This window comes from Apteryx rowi, unplaced genomic scaffold (assembly GCF_003343035.1).
Source record: "Apteryx rowi isolate R43461 unplaced genomic scaffold, aptRow1 scaffold_125, whole genome shotgun sequence".
In the NCBI taxonomy this organism is placed as follows: domain Eukaryota; kingdom Metazoa; phylum Chordata; class Aves; order Apterygiformes; family Apterygidae; genus Apteryx; species Apteryx rowi.
The window spans coordinates 1,173,599-1,194,446 of NW_020447475.1; the positions used below are offsets into that span (position 1 = coordinate 1,173,599).

At 40.9% G+C, this 20,848-nt stretch overlaps 1 protein-coding gene across 1 annotated transcript in view; it reads left to right on the top strand.

The window, feature by feature from the left end:
* Positions 1-18,418, top strand: part of DEPTOR (DEP domain containing MTOR interacting protein) — a 77,332-nt gene extending 58,914 nt beyond the window's left edge. The window contains exon 9 of the mRNA XM_026055700.1: positions 17,641-18,418. Within this exon, the coding sequence (XP_025911485.1) occupies positions 17,641-17,769 (129 nt within the window). The 3' untranslated portion in view covers positions 17,770-18,418. The remainder of the gene's footprint in view (positions 1-17,640) is intronic.
* The last annotated feature ends 2,430 nt before the right edge of the window (positions 18,419-20,848 follow it).

A 20,848-nucleotide genomic window follows, 5' to 3' on the forward strand; every position in this document is an offset into this window, starting at 1 on the left:
TACATGATTTAAGAATAAATAATTATAAATCCCCTGTGAAGGGTTTTGTACTGCCGGTGCAGTACACCTGCTGCTCTGGATCAGGTCCTGCGTATATCTGTGAATTAATCACTCTCTTGGACAGTGAGAGCACGTTATGCCAAGCATGGATAAAAGCAAGAGCAGGTCTGGTGCCGGTGCCCAGGGTCACCCGCAGCCGGATCACACACACAGGTCCATGGGGGCCGGGCTGGGGTGCCGAGTCGGGTCAGGACCAGCGTCTCGCAGCGTCTTGCACCTCCAGACCTGGGTTACAGCCACACCGTCCCAAACTGGCCTTGAGCACAGGCAGCCAAACCCCTCGGAGGGGGAYGGAGGCTGCAGAGCCTGCTGGTTCCCCCCAGGCTTGACACACAGCCTGCCGGCAAATGTCCTCATTCCTTAGGAAGCTGCAATTTTACGTACGTTTTATATAATACATACATGTAATTTTACAATTTTGTATATGAAGAGTACCATTTCCAAGCAGTATTTCTCCCTAAAATTTGAAGGTCTTAATTTAATAATAGTGAATGTATTTGTGTGTATATTCTGAATCCTGAAATTCAGAGTTTAGTACTTTGCAGCGTCTTTTACTCTCTGAATATAGCAGCTAGCAATAAAGTAGATCTATTCTGAAACTTGACTTGTAAAAATAGCACTGTGTTGTCATATGTGTAATCTTAGAGATTTCACTTCTGAAYTTAGCAGCTTAGAGCTGAAGACTGTGGGGTTTTGGTTTGTTTTTACTTTTGGTTTCATGCTGACAGCCCTGCAATGGTCTACCASGACACTTGGATTAAGCTGGGTTCCTTCATTCTTCGCCTCTGAAACAGGTTTTATATACCAAATTATGTTCTTGGGTTTTCCAGTTGTGCTCTTAATGTACTCATGTACCCTAATGGGGTTACACAAATTTACCCAAACCGTTCATGACATAAGAGCGTRTAAGTCTCCATGGTCCTGAGGGAAGTAAACAGTATTTTAGCTACTAAAACTGGAATATATCGCTTTGAATTTGCACAAAGGACAGATCTGATTATTTGCAAAGGTGCTATCTTCACATAAAATCCCTTTTCAGAGCAGAATTGCACATAAAACATTATGTCCGTATATATTAGAGGAATCCCTATGTAGACACCAAAATTGGTGTTCCATTTTCAGAAATGCTGAATGCCTTTAGCCTCTGGTGAAGATCTGCCAGTTTCCTTCAAAAATAAGGCTTTTTGTTGAGGTGTTCCCATGGTAATAGGTATGTAAATTGCCATGCAGTATTTGAAATTTTTTGAAAAGCTATGTTACTTAATCCATCTGTTTACAGAACTCTTCAGTCTGGCCAATTTGAAGGAATTGTATGACACACTTTATGATGACAGCTCGTCAAAAATTAATCTTCCTCTATGTAGAAGCTGTGRGAGGGGCGTTTTGAAAATAGGATATTAAGCACAGCAACTTCTGGTGGAAAGAGAGGCCTGGACTGGTGTAAGAGGCTTTTTTCTGCCAGTGTTGCTCTGAGTACTACACCAAAGAAACTCTAACAAGGAAAGTTGGCTATGATGAAAAGGGCAAGAATTTGAAGAAGAGCCAACACTTGGCGTTGCAGTTTGTAGAAAAGTTCTTGGCAGTAGCAGCAGGGTTTTTCCTCCTGGGGGATGTATCTAGTGTAATCATTTTGGGGAGTGYCTTTGTTTGTAAAGCTTGTGATTTTGCACTTATCTCTGTTGGAGAGCGTTATATACCTGTCTTTACATTATGCTGGACAAATTCTTTGAGAGGACTACTGCCTACAATTTCACTGTAGAACCTCACTATGTGCACTTAAAACTCTGTTCTATATTATATAAAGGAGTAAATGTTATAGGATCAGTCTACCTGAAGGACTTTGTGCTGTCTTGCTTTGCATTTGAGCTTGGCTGGGTTCCTAGCCTGCTCCAAAGCTCTGTGAATTGAGATTCTCAAAAAAATTTCAATGAGCCGCGCACTGCTGAATAGCTGGGCCACACACAACGGCTGCATGGTCAACACACCGTGCTGTGTCGCTGGGATGCACCGATCTTTGTAATACACGCATCTCTGGCATGACAGCACTTGCCATCTCATTATACATAAAATCCTCTTCTGGGAGAATTTTAAGGCAATTTAGTTCTGAGAAAATACCAACTAGTATAGCCTGCTGAGATAGTGTGAGAGGGTGTTATGTTTGTGGTTTTAAGGCTAGATACCTCTTCTGGGCCTGTTAAATATGATTACCATTTGCAGTTTGAGGTTTCACGTTTGAAGCTGAACAAATAATTTAATAAATACATTGTCGGCTAGCTTTATTAAAGTATTTTTAGGCCTCGTTTGCTGGAGTGCAGTTGCCTGTGACTGTTGCAAATAGCATAATTGCTATCAGTGCATTAACAAGTAGAGGCTGGAGGCGACACAAGGGCTATGAAAGGAGTCAGCGTTGTGATGCATACTTCTAAGCTATCTGCAGCTCTGTTTTGCTTTATGCTGTTGTCAGCAAACTAAGACTGGAAGACAGAAGCAGCAGAGTTTTGAAGTTCCCAGCTTGCTTTAATATTCAGGGTTGTCTGGCTGCAAAATTCAGGTGTCTGCCAATGACACCACTGAATATTGCCAGTTGTCAGGAAAACTCTTTTTCACCCTTTCAGTGGTTTATTCTGCAAACTGATTTCTGCTTTTAAGGTGCAGTATTTTTTGAACAGTTACACAACTAGGCTTAAAACTGGAGACTTAAATTGCCATTACATATTGCTCTTGTTATTTAGTGTGGTGTCATCTCAACAGTGCATGAGAAATCTAGTAGATCTAGCTTAGTGTGAGGCCTGTGAGAGAGACGAACTAATCGCTAATTGTCTCCTCTTGCCTTTGGTTGCAGAAACCAGCACCCAGCTCTAACCTCTGGAGGATGTTAAAGAATATCTGACTCCTTAGCTCGATCGTGAGCAAATTAATATTTATCGCTGTTACAGCTAAGGTCTTTCTATCGGAGAAATTGTCAACAGTCACTTCATYTTTTCTACCCTCCTCTAGTTCCTCTTCATTTCAGTTGGCAGCAGGGACTTCTGGGACCATGTATAGTCACTGGCACCAGCCTCTTCTGGTTTGAGCACAGTTTGGGGCTTAYGGCTTACAGTCAGTGTCATCACAGCATGGCTCTGCTCTCCTTGTGATCTTTACAAGCTGGCACAGCTAGGAGGTCAGCCTCATAAATTTTCTCTCTGTGCCATGGTCTCTTACATCCACAGATGATTATTTCAGGTCGGGGTTCTCAGATGATTTCACTAGCAGAGTAAGAGCCAAATCTCAAGTGTAACTGAGTAGCCACTATTTTGTGGAAAATATTGCTATATCAGGGTCCCTCCAGGTCATCAAGCCCAGTTTCCCTGCAATCAAAGGAAAACAGGTGGTATGTGCTGAGTTCTCAGAGTCCAAATACTGCCATAGTCACAAAATATTACAAGCTTGTGACATAAAGGACTAAAAGCTACATATTATAAGGTGTCAAATGAGGAGTAAAAAACGAACAAAGCATGTGACATCAGAGGAATTGCCAATGTCTTAGATTCCTGCAACAGCAAGCAATTTGAACTGTGAAGTTCTCCAGAGATTGAACATAGCTCATGCGGCAGAGAAACGCAAAACCCACTCCATGGTCCAGGCCAATCTGGCCTCAGAGAAAAATCTTTCCTTGCCCCAAACCTGGTGATTGCTTAACTGTTTGACAAGCAAGATGAACCAGCCTAAAAGCCTGAAAGATTTTTATTCCACCAGGAACAAATATCTCATTTCTGTCTGTGGCCAGTTTCCAATGTTTTACAGAATAGTGGGAAAAATAGAGGAGGTTGGGCATCACAAGGGAGAAGATTTTTCCTAACTCCTGAAGGCAACTAGCAGGAGCTTGAAGACTGGAATTTATGTTGTATAAATATGGCACAACAAAGAAGCCTTCCTTTAAACTTTGCCATTAAGCTTAGGGGAGGGAAAATATCTTAATGTTTGGTGCTGGGCTTCTAACCCATTAAGATACAAAGTACCTCTTGGGAGATGACTTCAGTGCTAATTGAAGGTATCCAAAGGGTGCTCTCATTATCTCATGTGACTGAGCTTTAAATGAGAAGATGAAGTAGATTTGGATAAATATTTATACTGTGCGATAGCATATGGTGTTGCTGAAGCAGATGCATTTAAGTCTTAGAATTCTTATCTTRCACCAACATGTTACTGATTGTAGAAAAGCATAAATTACATGAGTTGCCATCTGTTTTCAATTACGGCATGAAAACACTGAGGCAGGTTGATATTTTCCTTTAGCTGTGTTATCAGCTAGCTGCTGAATTTGATAATTACATTAGAGTGAATTCAGAATGAATGTATTTAGTAATGTGAACACTCAGAAAAGACCTGCTGACAAACTGCTTTCCTAGGTTGTCCATAAATAGAGAAGCAGCAGAGCTAAATGTGCATAGAACTATGTGTGATGAATGTCACTACTGTGGTGCTTCAATAGAAATGTATATATATATTTCAAACAAGTCTCCTTAAGTTAGTGGCCCAACTCTTAATAGTATTTAACTCATAAAACTCCATTCTGTTCCATGGAGATGCAGGAGGTATATTCAAGCACCTAAGACTTTAGAGAAATCTAACTTCAAGGACACAGATTTGATGTTTTACCATAAAATCTATTCGTGTTTTGCAAAGACACGAAAATTCAAACAAGCTGTAGCTCCAACTTTTGCTKTATACAGCCCTACCCAGAACCTCAAATTTCTATGCTAATTTCCATCACAGAGGTTTGAAAGAGTGAGCTGGCGAAATTATCCGTGAGTCTTGAACATCTTGTGAATCTTGCTCAAGAAGAGTAGTCTGTCACATTAGGACACGTTAAGAACAGATTAAGAACATATTGGTCAACATTTTGGATGCTATTTTTTTCATTTAATCTTTAGTAGGAATTTTTTCTAAAAGACTCTAAAGAAAAATGTAGTCAGGCAGCTGTGTTAGTCAGTAGCATGATGATTCAACAGAAGTTGGAAGATATCAAATATTTGTGAATGTGAAAATACTCAACTGTGCCATCAACATGAAAAGTGGATTGGTGGCAGGTTGTCCTTGACGACTGTTTAACAGCATGTATAGCAGTCACTATACTTTCCTGATCCATGCATGATTCTGTGCCTGGGTTTTCTTACTCTGTGCCTTCCTTCTCTTTCTGGCCCATGGTCATCATTTGCTCAAGGAATTAGCTGGTGTGCTGTCGTGATGCCTCTGTAATTGCCCTAAAGTTTCCACTTCCAGTGGGTGTGTTTCATTAACCTAAGCAAACAGTTCTCAGCATTTTTAGAGTGGGTCCTGTTTCCTCTTTGCAATAATTTGGGTCTATCCCAAAGCTCTGGTACTGTAACTATATCAAGATTATTGTCTTGCTAAGTTATGGTGGTAATATAGTTCTGCATTTTGAGCACTGAATCATGTGCTGTTTAGTTCRTGGAAACATTATCCTTATCTACCATGAAAGTAACATCAGACTCAGGAAGTCTAATTGAGCCATCAGAGATTTTGGAAGGCACTTGCACAGAGCGAATGCCTTCAAGTACCACTAAKTACAGTTAATTACTGGGCAGAGCCTTTCAGGAAGAGCAAAATCTTTTTTAAAATGAGTACTGGGCAACAGGCTGCATCTCACACATTTCCTCTTGTCTGAGAGGTTTGTAAATTCAGCCCTCTCACCAAACTCATGGCTTCTCTTAATGAGGGAAAACGTGATCTTGGGAGCTGTGTTCTGTGTTGCTGCCAGAACTTTGTCTGGTTGCCAAGAGGAGACAAGGCTTGGCAAATCTTTCCTTGGCTTTCACTGCAGAAAATTACGAGTGCCACGAGAGAATCCTTAGACCTTGATTATCCTTTGCATTAACACACTGTCTTTAGGTTGCTTGAAATAATGAAATGTTTCCTCAGCAGCCTGCCTTTTTCCTTATCATTGGGAATCCCAGTCCAGGAGCTGATGAGTTGCTAATCAGTCTCTCTTCTGCCCCTTTGCGGCACCAGCTACTCAGTCTGTTTTATTCCTCTTCTGTGGTGGAAGCCMTACAATGTTCGACCTCTCTGAGCAGCAGACTACCTGCGAGTCACTGTAGCCCAACCTGTTGTTGAACCTGCCCCATGGTGGTTGTGTGGAAGACATAATTAGGAAATTTGGATTCTCTTCCTTACTCCGTCACAAACCCTCTGTACAACTAGACTAACCATTTTCCTACCTGGATGCAGAGATATTCTTCTAAGTAAAGATGGAAAATGCCAAGAAAATCTGAAAYAATAGAAAAGTTTGATGAGCAGATCTGTTTTGGTACCAGTACAAATGAAAAACTCCAGGTCTGCTTATATCTCCTGGGACTGTGCTTCACAGCAAGTCTCAGGATGGTCTTGGGTTCCCAGGTTCAAAGCACCATGTGGATTCAGCTTCACCAACCAGATCTAAAGTCTACAGTGCAGCAATGTTACTGCTGCATGGGCTCCACTGAGTTCCGGTAATTCAGTTTGTACAACTGCCCTCTTTCTAAGCCATCCTCCTCTTCCTGGTGAGGAATTTGTGTTTGCATTAGTTCCAAATGCTTCATTTGYGATATGCCCCCCTGCCATCCCTGCCCCAGCTGTAACTCTTTTGTGGGTAAGTAAAGGTTTTCCATTTCTACTGCCACTGTCTCTGCTAGTCTTTAGCAACATTCTGCTCTGTTTTGCTGTGTTTTCCTTTAGTAAATTATTAGATATTAAGTATGACATTCTGGTTCTTTTACAGCCACCATAAAGCTCCTGGAGCCCTCAAATGTWTCAGAATTGCTACTTTTTTTGGTGGATCTCCAGTTTTCTGCTTGTTTCTTTGGTTTGCCTTGCTTCATTCTCCATGGAGTTGTTTAAGGATTAGTCTGTTTTAAGGGGTATGTTCAGAGGCACCAGTACTTATGCTGAAGGTGTTTTGGATAATTAAGTGAACTCCAGCCCTCTGCAGACAGGTGTCTTTGCATGCACAGTCACCACCAAGTAGATGTGGTGCTGGGCTGCATTTGCATCGATGGACTCTCTTCTGAGTCAGTGGATGTAAAGTCAATTAAAAAAAATCAGCTGGCTTTATCCTGGACTTCAGGCTGCGTGCTTGCTGTGGCTGTCAGGGGCTGTGTTAAATGGTAAAGAAGTCACAATTCTGCATGTGAGAAGTTACCCCCTGCAGTTCAAGGGGAAATATCCACTCCCATGCAGAAGGGCAGCACAGTACTCATGCATCCCTTCAGCATAAACTACAGAGTACCGCACGTGAAAGAAAACAGAGAGAAACATTTTTATGCTTTTCACTTCCCTTGATTTTTAGTCCTGTTTCTGAACAAGAGCCATGCTACTCTCTGCAGGGGAACTGTGAAGCTACTACAGGAATTAAGGCAGTAGGAAATCCTATATAAAATAGAAAATAAGGAGTTGGTTTAGCATTTTGGGTATAAGTTTCACCTTTAACAGTGAATTTGCAATTTTTTCTAAACTTACAGGATTCAAATTTGGCAGGGTTTTACTTGCTTACACCAGACCTGAATTTTGGCCTACAGAAGTCATGGAATGATATTACATTTCCAATGACTCTGTGTGATTTTTTTCTAAAGACTGATTTAAGAGAGACCTTTCCTGGGCAATAAAATTTTTTTCTTTACAAGACCCAAAATCTTAACCAAATATGGAATGTTTCATAATACATCAGAGCTCTGCCTTCTGCATTCGCAGTAACGTAGATGACATTAGAATTTATCTTGTTTATAGGCCAGTCACCTAAAATGCTGTTGGGCAACAAGTGACCTACTGTATTTGTGTCCATACACTGCCTCCTTTTTATCAACAGTGAATACAATTCAGGAAAAAATGCCTGCAGGCTCATAATTGCAAGTTAGTGTTTTGGKTTTTTTTTAATTAAGTCACATTATTTTAATAAAAAGTGGATTTACAAGTTCTTTTTGAGTAAGTGAAGTTTTATGGCATGGTAACCCAGATAACTGTACACCCTGAACCCTTATGAAAGTGCTTTCTTGATTGTTGCCGAAGTCTTACAGCTGTATCCATTCAGAAGGAGAGAAAGCAGTCTTGGTTTCAGCTGCACTGTAAAACAGTGCTGCGCTTGTGTTTTCATACAGCTTCTAAATTCCAGCATGGTCTATAGCCCATTTAATGGTGAGATTTAGTGCCAGACAGAACAGCTGTGATCTTACACTTGCCTGAGCTTTCTTAGGCTATTGCAGGTCACTTCTAGGTAGTCATGGCTCCTTAAAGAGTGGACTGTCATCTAAAAAACTTGTCCCACTGCTGGATTTCTGCAGAAAATTTGAAAGTAAAAAAAAAAATCAGAAATTTCTATAAATAGCCAGAAAATTAGAGCCCCGTACGGCAAAATGCTGAACTGCTTTTGCTCGCAATTGGGAATTAAAAGCATTTTGTATTATTAGGTCTGGTTGCAAAATATAAAGTTTCACTTGAAGCCTTGAAGAGGTCCTCAGCTGCTGTTTCATTTATAGCGCTGTGGCAGTCGCAACTATTTGCAGCGAACGCTTCTGAGGGATGGAGGCTGCTCATCAGCTGGGCCTTAACAGGACCCTTCATCGCAATTCTTATTGTGCTTTCCCGTTGCTGCTCAAGACACAAGCTGGCTTCCTTTAATAATATAAGCAAATAATTAGGAAAACATGTTGCACTGAAGCCAAGGCTCTGTTTAGCTAGTCAGACACATGGGAAAACAATTGCACTTTTGTCTGCGAAAACAGAGAGCAGCTGTTTGTCTCGAACGGTGCAGACCATTTGTGCTCGTTGCAGTCTTGCTGTTGCAGGGTACTGAGGGTGCCCTGTAGAGATATGAGCACACTTGTATCTTGCTTGTTTTGGCTGCTTTGGGGCAGCCAAAACTTAAACTTTTGTTTAAGTAATATGGGCCCTAAACTAACTATAGTTAGTTAGTTTAGCCTAACTACACTTGACCTTGTAAGTAAATTTTTATATAGTTTGTAAGTTCCTTATTCATAAGGAGTGTTTTTCTTTTAGCAACTGTAGTTTAAGTGTCGATATACCAGGAAAAAAAMCCCCAAACACTTAAATGTCAACCCAAACATAAACAGAAATTATTTCTAAGCTAAGACTCTGGCTACTGATGTAGTATTTCGCCCAGACCCATCTTTAGCTGTCTGAGTTATTTAACATTTTCAGGGCTATTCTGTGGTAGGCATAAAGTTACACTCTAAATAAGAACGTCCATAAAGTTAAGCATGCAGTCACTGGCTTGCTTTCCTGCTGTAGCTCAGTCCGGCTGTCCTTTGCCTGTGGGTATTTCCTGCTTGGTCTTGGATTAAGTCAACACGCCAGTTCCCAATTAGTGCCGCAAGAAGCAGTGACCTAAATTTCCGTATTCCTTCGATCTGATTTATGGAAGATTTGCATTTCAGGGAATTAGGCTCTTATTATTATTACCCCCCAGGTATCTCTAGCTGTCTTTAATTTATCTGTGTGAGTAACCTGCTTGATGAGGCTGTTCGTGGGGTTGGTRTTTGTCTGGCAGGCAGTGAATGAGCTGCTGGAGCCGCACGGCTGCAGAGCCGAGCCTTGCGCGCGGCCCCGAGGCTGCCTCTCCCGAAGCAAGAGGCGCTCTCGTGGCCTCTCAGTCCAGCTCCTTCCCCCCTCTAATTATAACCTAAAATTCCCATTGAATCCTGGTAGCAGGGAGGGAGGGAGAGGCTGCTTCAGCTAATGCTGAGGCCCTTTGGAAATCTGTGTCTCAATTAGGTTTGTGTTGCATTGACGAATTTCTGATTTTTTTTTCAGGCAGAGTCCTATGAGTTTGGTGTGCTGTAAAAAAGTCAGGTCCTTTTTTTGAAAAAGTGTGATTGTGCTTTCCGTAAACAGCCCTGCACCTTCGGCCTGTGCTGAAGCTTTGCTCGGGCAAACCACCCATACCTGACTGCGGTTGCAGATCAAGATGCAGAGCAGTAATTGTACAGTTATTTTTGTTTGTTGGTTTTCTCTGCCGCGCATTGCGCCGTGGTCTTCTAGTAGCATTTGCTAGCATGGTGATGTGACAGTAGGTCAGCTTAACAGTGGTGTAAGGATTGAACAAGAAGTGCAACTCTCTAGAGAGAAAGTCCTGTGTTTATGCAAGACCTGGATCCTTGCCTACTCCCACACCCCCCACTCTACAGCCAATTACACATTTGCTAGAGATATTTACAGACCTGAACACCCAGCTGCAATTTATTCTGTTTCATGCAGTAACCTCGGTTATGTCGAAAGGGACACTGCGTGATTTTTTTAACCTTTGGGTGACATACAGTAGTTTTCAAATTGTCAGGTTCCGGCTTTGATTTACCAATGCTAGGCAGATTGCATGAATTCTGATTTAAAAAAAAAAGAGAGAGAAAAATCTAAATGGAAGCRCAGCTTTTAGGACCTCTGATTTCCATCTCTTTTCCTCATTCCAATGTGACAGATTAGGGGAGTGGGAGCAAATACTTCAGGACTGTCTGTGTTTGCTTTTATTGAGGAGGTTAATCTTGTATCTTCCTTAGGACCTTCTGTGGCCGCATGTGCAGAGTCTCTGCGGCCTGGGCTGTGTGTGAGCACTGGGATTCCTGGGGTTTATAGCTGTGCGTTACTTATTAAAACAGAACAACCTGCCTATCTGCATACATGCGGGCTGTTACTTATTAAAAAAGAGCAACCTGCAAATCTGCACACACGCAGATTGTGTGAGTGTAGACGTAAAAGGAGGAGAATTTAGCCCTGTGCCCTCTCTGCCCCAGATTTCTCTGGGCTTGTTCCTTCCCCCCCACAGCCATCTCGCCACTGACTTCACCAGGACTTCAAGTTCTCTGAAAATTTAGGCTGCAGTTTACTGATCTAAGTGTAGGCTGCTGCCAAAGAAAGATAACTTCTCTGATCCCTGAGGAGAGAGCAACCCCTGTGACCAAATGGTGGCCTGAGATGGGAGTAGGGGWTGACTTTCCTTTCCCAACTCCTTCATATTTTATGCTTACATTAGATTTTAAAAAAAAATCACATTTTGGTTTCCATCTGTTTGCTTGAGAGCCCAGCCATGCTTGGGAGGCGCAAATGGGAGCAGAAGTTCCCAGTGTCCCCAGAGGAGCCAGGGGAAGAGGAGGGTGGGAAAATCACATTTCAAGCAAAACTATTTCTTTAAAATGTTGGAGGCCTGGATGTCCCCTTCCTCCTTGCTGATGGCTGGAAAGCTGACGTTCAGATGTCATATTCTCGTAGCGCCGAAATCTCCAAATTTTGACAAAATTTGGCAGCAAAACAAAGAAAGCCAAAATGGATGTATGTAACGCAAAAATAAGGGCTGGGGAGAAGGAGAATCACCTTTCTAAACAAGTGATGGTAAAGAATACCTTTTTTGTTTGTTTGTTTGCTTTTTCCTTCTCTGTTTCAGCAGTTTAGCAACTTTTGCTAGTAATAGCTGTGGTGCACCACAARAATTGACCAGAAAATTTTCTCTCTCAGAATTGGGCCCAGTTTTAAAAAGCGACTGTAAAATGTGAATACCTTAACTTTTCGAGTGTTCAGCTTAAGACATCTCTAGGTCTCTGATAATTGCAAAATGTTCATCTTTCAGCCACAATTTGCAGGCGTGACTACAATTAGGGTTTCTTAACTCTGTATTTTGGCACTGACAGCACGACCTGATGTTTAAAAGAAGTGAGGATCTTGCAGATTTCTCGTGTAGATTAAGCATACAAAAGACATGTTTTTGCTATTCACCCATGGAGAATTTTTGTTCTGAAAGATCACTGTGAGTTTCAGAATGCCATAATGAAATAATTATAAACTTGAGCTACTCAAACCGGCCAGCTGATCCTCATCCCAGTAGGATTAGTGGGACATGGAAAGAGCATTTATTTATAATTATTGACGGTATTTCTAAAATGGAAATTTAAACAGACATTTCTTTTAAATTGATTTTATTTTAATTTTCATTAGTTCAAAGAAAGGCAAAAGACTAACACTGGACTTTTTTTTTGGAAATAGTTACACTGTAAATTCTGGTGTCAGTTTTATTGTGTAAAGATGTTGGATTTTGCTCTTCAGGTAGCTCTAACAGAACTTTTACTTTAGCAGCTTTCATTGTCATTCTCAGGAAAATTCCTTAAGAATTTGCCAGGGTTGAAAATAACTCTTTTATTTGCCTGAATTCATAATTTCTATTTGACATTAATAAGTTTTCCCCCAAAAGAATATATTTTTACATACATCTTGGGGAGTTTCTTAAACAAAGTAAAAGTTATCGGTGTGTCTTTTGTGTCACATCAGCTGGTAGTCAAGCGAACACTTCATAAACTATCCAATACCTATATGTAAATCAGTGTGATTACGAACACTTATAAACAGAACGAAGGGTTAAATGCAGTCCGTGCCGTGGTGAAAGAGCCAGCCTGTTCTGATGCGCGTACAGCTTTCCAAGCAATGGCGCGTTTCTGTGCAATGTGCTAATAGCTGCTGCAGTCCCTTGGTTTCAGGGCATCTGCGTTGCAGCAGAATGCGGCCCCGGGCCGGGCTGCCGGCAGCTCAGGATCCGCGTCAGACCTGGGTCTCGGCCAAGGGTGAAACCCTGCCTGCGCTGCAGTGAACCGTCAGTGGGCGGCTGTATTTCGCTCTTTCCCGCCAGCCGTACTAAGATTGCTGTTCACACAGTTGCCGCGTGGACAGTAATCGTCCCACCTGCAATGGAAATTATTTGGTCGCAAGGTTTTCCGCACCTGTTTACACCGCTAACACCCGTCAGTGACAAACGGCCCCTGGAAGCCTTGCAGTCCATTGGACCTTGGGTTTGCTGAAGGAGACAACTTGCTTGTAGAGACTTCATGGATTACAGCCTTAGACCCTGGTGGTCTGCCCAGATAGTTGGGTAAAACCTTGGTACTGCTCAAAGTCAGTAATTTTGCCGCTGTCTTTAATGTGTCATTGCATAACCCACCTTTGTATTTGGGATGTGCAAGCCTGCCTTGTATTTGGTAAGGTTGGTTTCTTTGGTACATATATGGTCATGAGCTGTAAAAGAGTTTATACTCTCTTAAAGAAAGAGTCAATAAAAAAATCAGAGTGAATTCCAGACCCTGATCCTCACACTGAGAGGAAATGATAAATCAGTTGAGAATTAGCGCCTTAAACCATGGCCATTTAAACCTGGCGTATGTTTTTGTGGCTGTTGAAAAGGGCAGTCCCCCAACCACCCACGGCCACGCGCTCCTGCTGCCTCCTTTCTGCTGACACGGGCATTCCTGTCGCTGTGCGAAGGAGAGAATGGATCCACTGAAAATGCATCTTTGTCTAGGGCTTTTTTAAAGATTGATGTCAAATTAAAGTGACTGTGTGATAATGGTCTTGTCCTGCTGTTTTGAGATATATTATCTGTTGACCCTGTGTGGTTGTTCCTTGGATCACTACCAATGATTAGTGGTTGCATTCATTACATCTATAAAATTAAGTGCTTTTTTTAGGATCGTTCCAAAAAACTTAGACTTCTAGCTCTTTATGATCTTTCATAGCACCCTTCTAAAGAGTGTGCCTATAAAAAATCAAAGAACATTTTAAAGGATTTTTTGGGAGTATTAAACTGAAAAAAGTCTGGAAATCAAGGCCTAGATCCATAAGGATATTTGACTAAAACCTGTATGGTCAATAGCACCTGAATGTCTGAGGATCTAGATGTAACTGCCTATTCTTAGATAATATTCCTGTAGCACTGATAAATATTCAAGTCATCATAAGGCAGACAGSTGGGTAAGAATTAGCAACAGGTATGCAATGTATTTATTAAATAATTTGTTTTAAGGTGCTTGTGCAATTCCCCACTTATACCTGTTACTATTTTCCAAACTAAAATGCCAGTCTGTCCCTGACATCCCTCTGGAGCATCTTGCCATCCATCTCACTTAAATTTCTGGCTAAAGCAGAGTGATCTTTCAGGTTCAGGGGCACATGGGCCCCGGGGAGGGAACGGGTGCTGGATCTGGACAGCACGTGAGCCTTCAGGGCAGGAAAATCCGGGGATGCGAACATGTATCTGCAGGGCCCTCAGCAAGGCCAGGAAGGGGCCAGAAGCCAAAGCCCAATCTGGAGGGAAGAGCAGTGCAGAGTCTTCTGCAAGGGGGCAGGAGGGGTGGCCCAGCTCCCAGCACCGCAGCGTCCTCAGCATCAAACACCACGGTAGCAGTAATTATAATTCCCCTTCTAGCCATCTTCAGGAGGAGGATAAATGTTCTGACAGACCTAATGGCTTTCTCTTAGAATCTTTCTGTTCAAATTTGAATTTAAATTTAAAATGGAATTTTGAGGGTTTTCTTTTTCTGGGAACACCTGGTTTTGGACAAATCTTCTACATGAGCCTCTGGAAACCCACAGAACAACAAAAGCATAGATACCCTTTCTGCTGTCTGTACTTCCGTGGGCTGTTGTATCTCATGGTGGGAAAAAGGAATAGTTGCCAATAAATGTCTATTAATGTAAAATGTAAATATTAAAAGTAGTCAAGGGAGCCTTTTTGTTTCACTGCTACTTAATTTAACTGTTATTGTTTATGTGTTTTTTATATCACTACATCCTGCCTACCAAAATGGTCAGAGTTAATTCTTGTTTTTGTCATGTCTTGAAGTTTGACAGATAAAAATGGATGCTTATCTCCTTTCCAGATCCTTAGAGAGCCATGAGGAAATGAGTAACAAAGGCTCTTTCAGACTCTTTTAACTTTATGTTGTTATCTGTTAGACTCACCAATATGTGGAAACCAACAGAGAAATTTTACACGTTTAGAGTTACAAAGCCCTTAACCGTAACCAAAACCAGCCATGGTTATGAGCTGAACACTTTCAGATTTTTGAAATGTTTTTATAAATGTAACATTAAATCATTGTGACATTTGAGAGCAAAAAGGACTGAGCTGAGGGCACYGTTGCCCTCAGCATCCCTAGGCTCTCAGGGCTGCGAACACCCCTCTCCCCACACAGCGACAGCAGGACCTAGCAAACGGCTCCACATTTCCTTATCCCAGAAGAAGACAGATCTGGAATTTGCAGAAACTCAGCCCTTAGGGACCACTGGTGAAATGCTGGCGGGTGGAGAGAGCCTTCTGCCACCCAGGTGGATTGGCTCTTTGGTCTCAGGTCTCTCCTATTCCTCACCAGTCTTTTGATGCAATTTTAGGACACATACTCTCTTCTGTGTTTTGTTGTCCTCTCTACATTTGTCTTCATTTCTGGCTTAGGTGGACTTTTWGCATCTAATCCTATCTACTAAAAAACAGTGAAACTAATGTGCCATTTGGATCTAGTGCAAAGCAAAGTGCAGAGGGACTCTTCTCAACCCATACACATTGCTGATTAATAATACTGTCAGGAGCATGCACTGAAAGAAATAGGYCTAGCAAGTAGACACATCAAGTTTTTTGAGCAAGAAACTCACTCCTTGGCATCTAGATCACTGTTCGCACTACTGCAGTGTCTGTAACTTCAACATTTGCGCTGTTGCACCCCTAATGCAAGTGGCTGGCCTGTCTGGAAAGCTGTTCCTTTGCCAGGGACGCTGCCTGGGGGCCCCCCGATGCCCATCGCATGATCCAGCATGCAGATTTATCCGTCACACACTTGCATGCCTGTCCCCGGCCAAACATGAGTGCCATGCATTAGGATTCCAGTAATTTGAGAAGTCTGAGAATATGCAGCAGTAAAACAAATGTCAGCCCTTCAACTTCCAAAAACTGCGTGAAGCCAGAAGAGACAATGTTATTTCTGCAGGTCTGTTTTAAATCAACCCAAATATTATCTTGGAGCCAGGGCTATAATTCAGTAAAACTTGATACAATCYTGGAAAGCCATAGAAAGCATTAGGAAATACTGCTGGGAGTTGAGCGACCTATAGATACTGCAAAAATCTATATTTTATACTAAATAGACATACCTCTTAAATTCTAATGGAGGCACACTGAAGAGGATAATGAGTTACCCTTTTTGGCCAAAGTCCTTAAGACTGAGAAGGCGCCTGCATGCAAAAATGGAACTGTTTTACAATAGTAGTTGCAGCTGAAACAGTATATAAATGTATAGGAAAGATACTGCCACAGAAGTGGCTGAAAGGGTATAGCTTATTTCCATAATTTGGTGACTGTTTCAGCTACCAGTAAGGCTGAATCCCAGGATCTTCAGCCCTGCAGATCAGTGAAGAGTTTGAAGGGATGAAGTACAAGAGAGTTTTGAAAGTCTCCCCTKTAGGGGCTGCTGCTGCCGCTCCTGTGCACAGGCTCCAAACAGCAGAGACGAAAATCACTGGTAGCATTTTTGATGAAACATTACATTTTTGGATTGGCATTGCTTCCTCTATAATTTTCCTTAAAAGGAACATTGATAGCTACATTCTCTACATTTTACACAAATATGATTTGAGTTTCACCACACTAAAGCCCTGTTTTGCAGAGGGAAGGTAGCTGATGCACAAGTTTAATGACTTGACTTGGGTTGCAAAAAATCTGTTTTGGAGCTAGGAACATAAGACACCAGAGCTGTTTCCCAGCTCCCTGCATAAATTGCTGTATTGTGTTTCTGCCTAAATATAAAAGGTTAAAGTATAAAATAATGTGTGAAAATTTTTGAAGGGATACTCTCTTCACAGCATCTTTCGTAGACTCAAGATCACTTGAGAGTAAGATAACCTTCTAGTGAATGTGCTGTTTTCATTGAAACATCAGGATGATATTATTGCTTTAGGCGCCATATTTTTATCATTAAAAACACAGATCTAGACGCTACATGTTTTTGACCTTTTTAACAAGTACTGCAATATTATGATTAGAACCAGAGAAGGCTTAATGTTTTTGAGGAATCAGTGCTGTTGCCTTTCTTGTCCTCTTCCGTTTTTTACAATGCTGGTGTGACTTTTTTTTCTCTGATTTTCCCTAACTCTATTAAGATGTACAGTGGAGTTGGTCAGAATATTTCTATCAAGAATTTTTGAGAGAAAATGCCTCTGATGCACAAAAATTTTCAATATTTGAATTTGATGTTTTTTAAAAACAAAATATTAGCATATTTAAAATTGATTAATGCTTCATACTTTCCAGAGGGAAAAAAAAAAGAACATGCACAGAAAAAGTAGAAAGAACTGAATTTGTACAGGGATATCTCTTGAAAACCAGCGAGGCATTTTAACCTGTTCGAGGACTGAGTGACTTCTTCTTCCATTATATTATTTCCTAGAATTAGTGTGGTCAGTATTYGGACTTTGTCCTGAGCCTGGACACATGACCCGTACGCTTACTTAACTACCAAAAGTTGTCTGAATGGTTTCCATGAAAGGGTTTAAGTCAAACTAAGGATAATAGGCTGTTTGCAGTTTGGTATTTCCAAAAAGCTTTATGTAAAATTAACTTGCCAAGCTAATTCTAAAAAGTGYATATTTCTTAAGCATGCTGAATGAGGCTATACAAAGAGTCCTGGCGTTCATGCAGACCCACGTGTTGATAGTACGTTAGTGTACATAACTTTACTGAAAAAAAAACCCAAATACGCCACTTTTGCTGCTTGCCTTTCTCCTCAGGTTTGCCAGTTTGTCGTTTCCGTCAACGGCCTCAACGTTCTCCACGTGGATTACAGGACAGTGAGCAACCTCATCCTGACCGGCCCTCGAACTGTAGTGATGGAAGTGATGGAAGAAATAGAGTCCTGAAAAGAAAAGTCTCTTACTGGACATTTTGTGAGAGAAACAGCAAAGAACATGAAGCAGCATGACGCAAGGAGGCAAAACTTTGCTGTGGCTAAATAGCTGCTTTTGCTTTTGGGGAGGGGGGTTCTTTCAGTTAACAGTAATAGCACTGGTTCTTATGCTACAAAGTGAACGATAGATACCAGCATATTTTCACTTAGGACTCTTCTTTGCCTGCTGAAGAGGAGGTTGAGGCCTTTCGGTCGTCTGTCCAGCCGCACCTGCTCCAGCCCGAAGGGTCTCCCGCCTGCGCRGCTGGGCGTCATTTCCTCGCAGTCAGCCACCGCATCAAACGCTTCAGGAGACGAAGGAAGCAAACGCGCTGGCCCGTGAGGGTGTTGCAGAGGGTTTGCACGGCACGTTGATGTTGGTGAACATCCTCTATGTACTTTTTGGGTGTCCAGTGTTGTGCCAGGAGCACGTGCTGCTGCGGTTGCTTTCTCCCTGGGCTAAGCGAAAGTTGGCTGAATGCAGGCTTTACTGCGGTCAACCACAAATGACCTGTGATTGCATCTACATGGGAAAAAAGTGCTCGTTTTCTGTAGAAGTTACTCTGATATGAATGATTGGGCCTGATAGAATACAGAGATTATTCTAGAAAGAAAAATCGAAAACCAGACGAGTGTTGTAAAAGCATGAGTTGCTTTTACTTTTTACAAAATTTGGCCTTTGAAAATCAGGCTATTTGTTTAGATGCCTAAGCACAGGTTTAGGTACTCAAGTATGAAGGGTTGATATTTTTTTCTTATGTGTAAAGGACAGGTGTCTCAGCCTTGTTGTCTGTCAGTTTGGAGAAATTCTGGACACCTTTGGTCCTAGGAGAGTAATAATATTTAGAGGGTTGAAGTGGGAAATTCCCAGTGTAGCATTAACAAAGCTACGTTCAGACGCTCCAGTAGAGGAAGTACACTTCAAATTGAAGCAATGTACTTGAATGTACATTAAACTCGTTAGCACTTTCAAATCATCAAATGTTTTGCAAACTACAGACTTGCCACATAAGTTGCAATTGACACTATTACTAATAAAATGTTGTATTTAACTGACTCTTACTCTTTTTCAAACAGTAGGCTTTCTTTGTTGATGAATTTTTGAAACAAATCTTTTTTAAATGTATATACAAGGTCTATATTCTGCTGAGTTAGGTGACTTCTCAACTCTGTGGTAATCAGACTGCATGAGTTTTCTTTGATCTTTGAACTGAATATATACATCCTTGTCCACAAAATTATAAATATATATTGCAGACTTTCTCTGCTGTCTAAACTTTAAAATTAAAGCTTGACCTTCTTCATGAGCGTACCAAAAATCCTTCATTTTTGGGAGTGGGGAAAGTATTTTTTCTCCTCAAATAATTTTGAAATATGTTTTGCATTAAAAATTGGTTCTCACTAATACATTGCTCTTGCAGTATGTTTTTCGCTCACTCAGACACTTTTACGTATTTCATCAGGGACACAGTAAGACTTCAAAATCATATATGCTTGCAGCTCAGCAGGTAGAAGTCCATGTATTCTTTGTTTCTAATATCCACGGTTGATTTTCCACCAAGGAAATGTCTCATATTCTACTTATGTGTACCAGTGCAGAGAGGTATAAAACTGGAATTGCTCTCTTGATACTAACCAGGCATGAAAGTGTTTGGGAGATTCTTTTAAACTGTCATTTAGTACAACGGTTGTTTATCACACCCCTAAAAATGTTGTACATATATATTACCCATATCAGATGATATTATACAGTTCATCTAAAATAAATAGTTTAGCACATAATGTTATATGAGATTGTAGCAACTGTCAGTGAAATCCACTAAAAAAATCAGTAGGGAAAAAACCCTTTTGTCCCAGGAATGTGTCAGTATGCTACAGTTCTTTGGTTTTGTRAATCCAGGGATACGTCCCCAAATACTTCCAGTCTCTTTTCTTGTTTGCGTGGGTTGTTTTGATTGGTTGGTTGGTTTATTCTTTGCTCCTCTTTTAAATATAAATTCTAGATGTTAGGCTAGGCTAAATATTAAAATGTGAAGGATTTTCTTAGCAAAATGCTGATGATTCTRTGTTATACCACTGTGGATTCTTCTGTCTTACATCTCTTGCCTTAGTTAATATTCTGCTACAAGTTCCCTGTAGCTTACAGATAATTAAGAAACTGGGTCAGAATTTCGCTTAATAATGCATTACAGAGTGCACTTTAGACTTGAGTAAAAAGAGTGGGAATGGGGGGCAGGGAGAAATCTGTGCATATCATTATGTTACAGATTGGATATGGCATTTTCATTTGCAAGATACATTAGTCTTTATCACAATTTGAGCCCCATTACTTGCCTGCTGTTTAACAGGGATTTCCATATTGTGTTCTCAACTTGATTTGCAATCCAGAATGTAATTAATTCTTTCCCTCTTCAATATGACAAAGTTATTTAAAATTATCGATGCAATGAAATTGTGTATTTTGTAAAAAAGGATACAAAGTTAACAAGTTACGAAATGTATTGTTTCCAATTAAATTGCAATTTGTCTGCACACAGTGAGACACACACCAAGAGGCATCCCACAGGAGTCAGTGTCAAACTCCCGTGCACTTCAGGGGGCGCAGAATTTTGGATATAACAGAGAACCTGGCTCTCTGGAAAGTACCAGAGGAAATGCAAGATCATTCACAGAAGTGTGGAATTTCAAGACATAATCAGGAATATCACAGTGTGGACTGGAGCAAGTAACCAGAAAGGAAAAAAGTTGTCATCATTAGTAATAGCTTCATTAAAAAGAGGCATTTTTGAAGACTTTCTGTCTTCTGTGATCACCTTTATGGTTATTATAGATCTTGTGAGATCATTTACTAAATTTTAATGATTTTATAACATTCGTTAGTGCTGCTCCTCTGAACCTATACATTGGCAAGTCATTTATGGAACATTTTCAACCAATATAATAGTTAAATAAATTTAAGTAGCAGTTAAATTAGTTGGAGCATCAGTTCAACGCCATATTTCTCCCATTTTCTTCTGTCTTATTCATTAAAAGATGCACAACTTTGATTACCT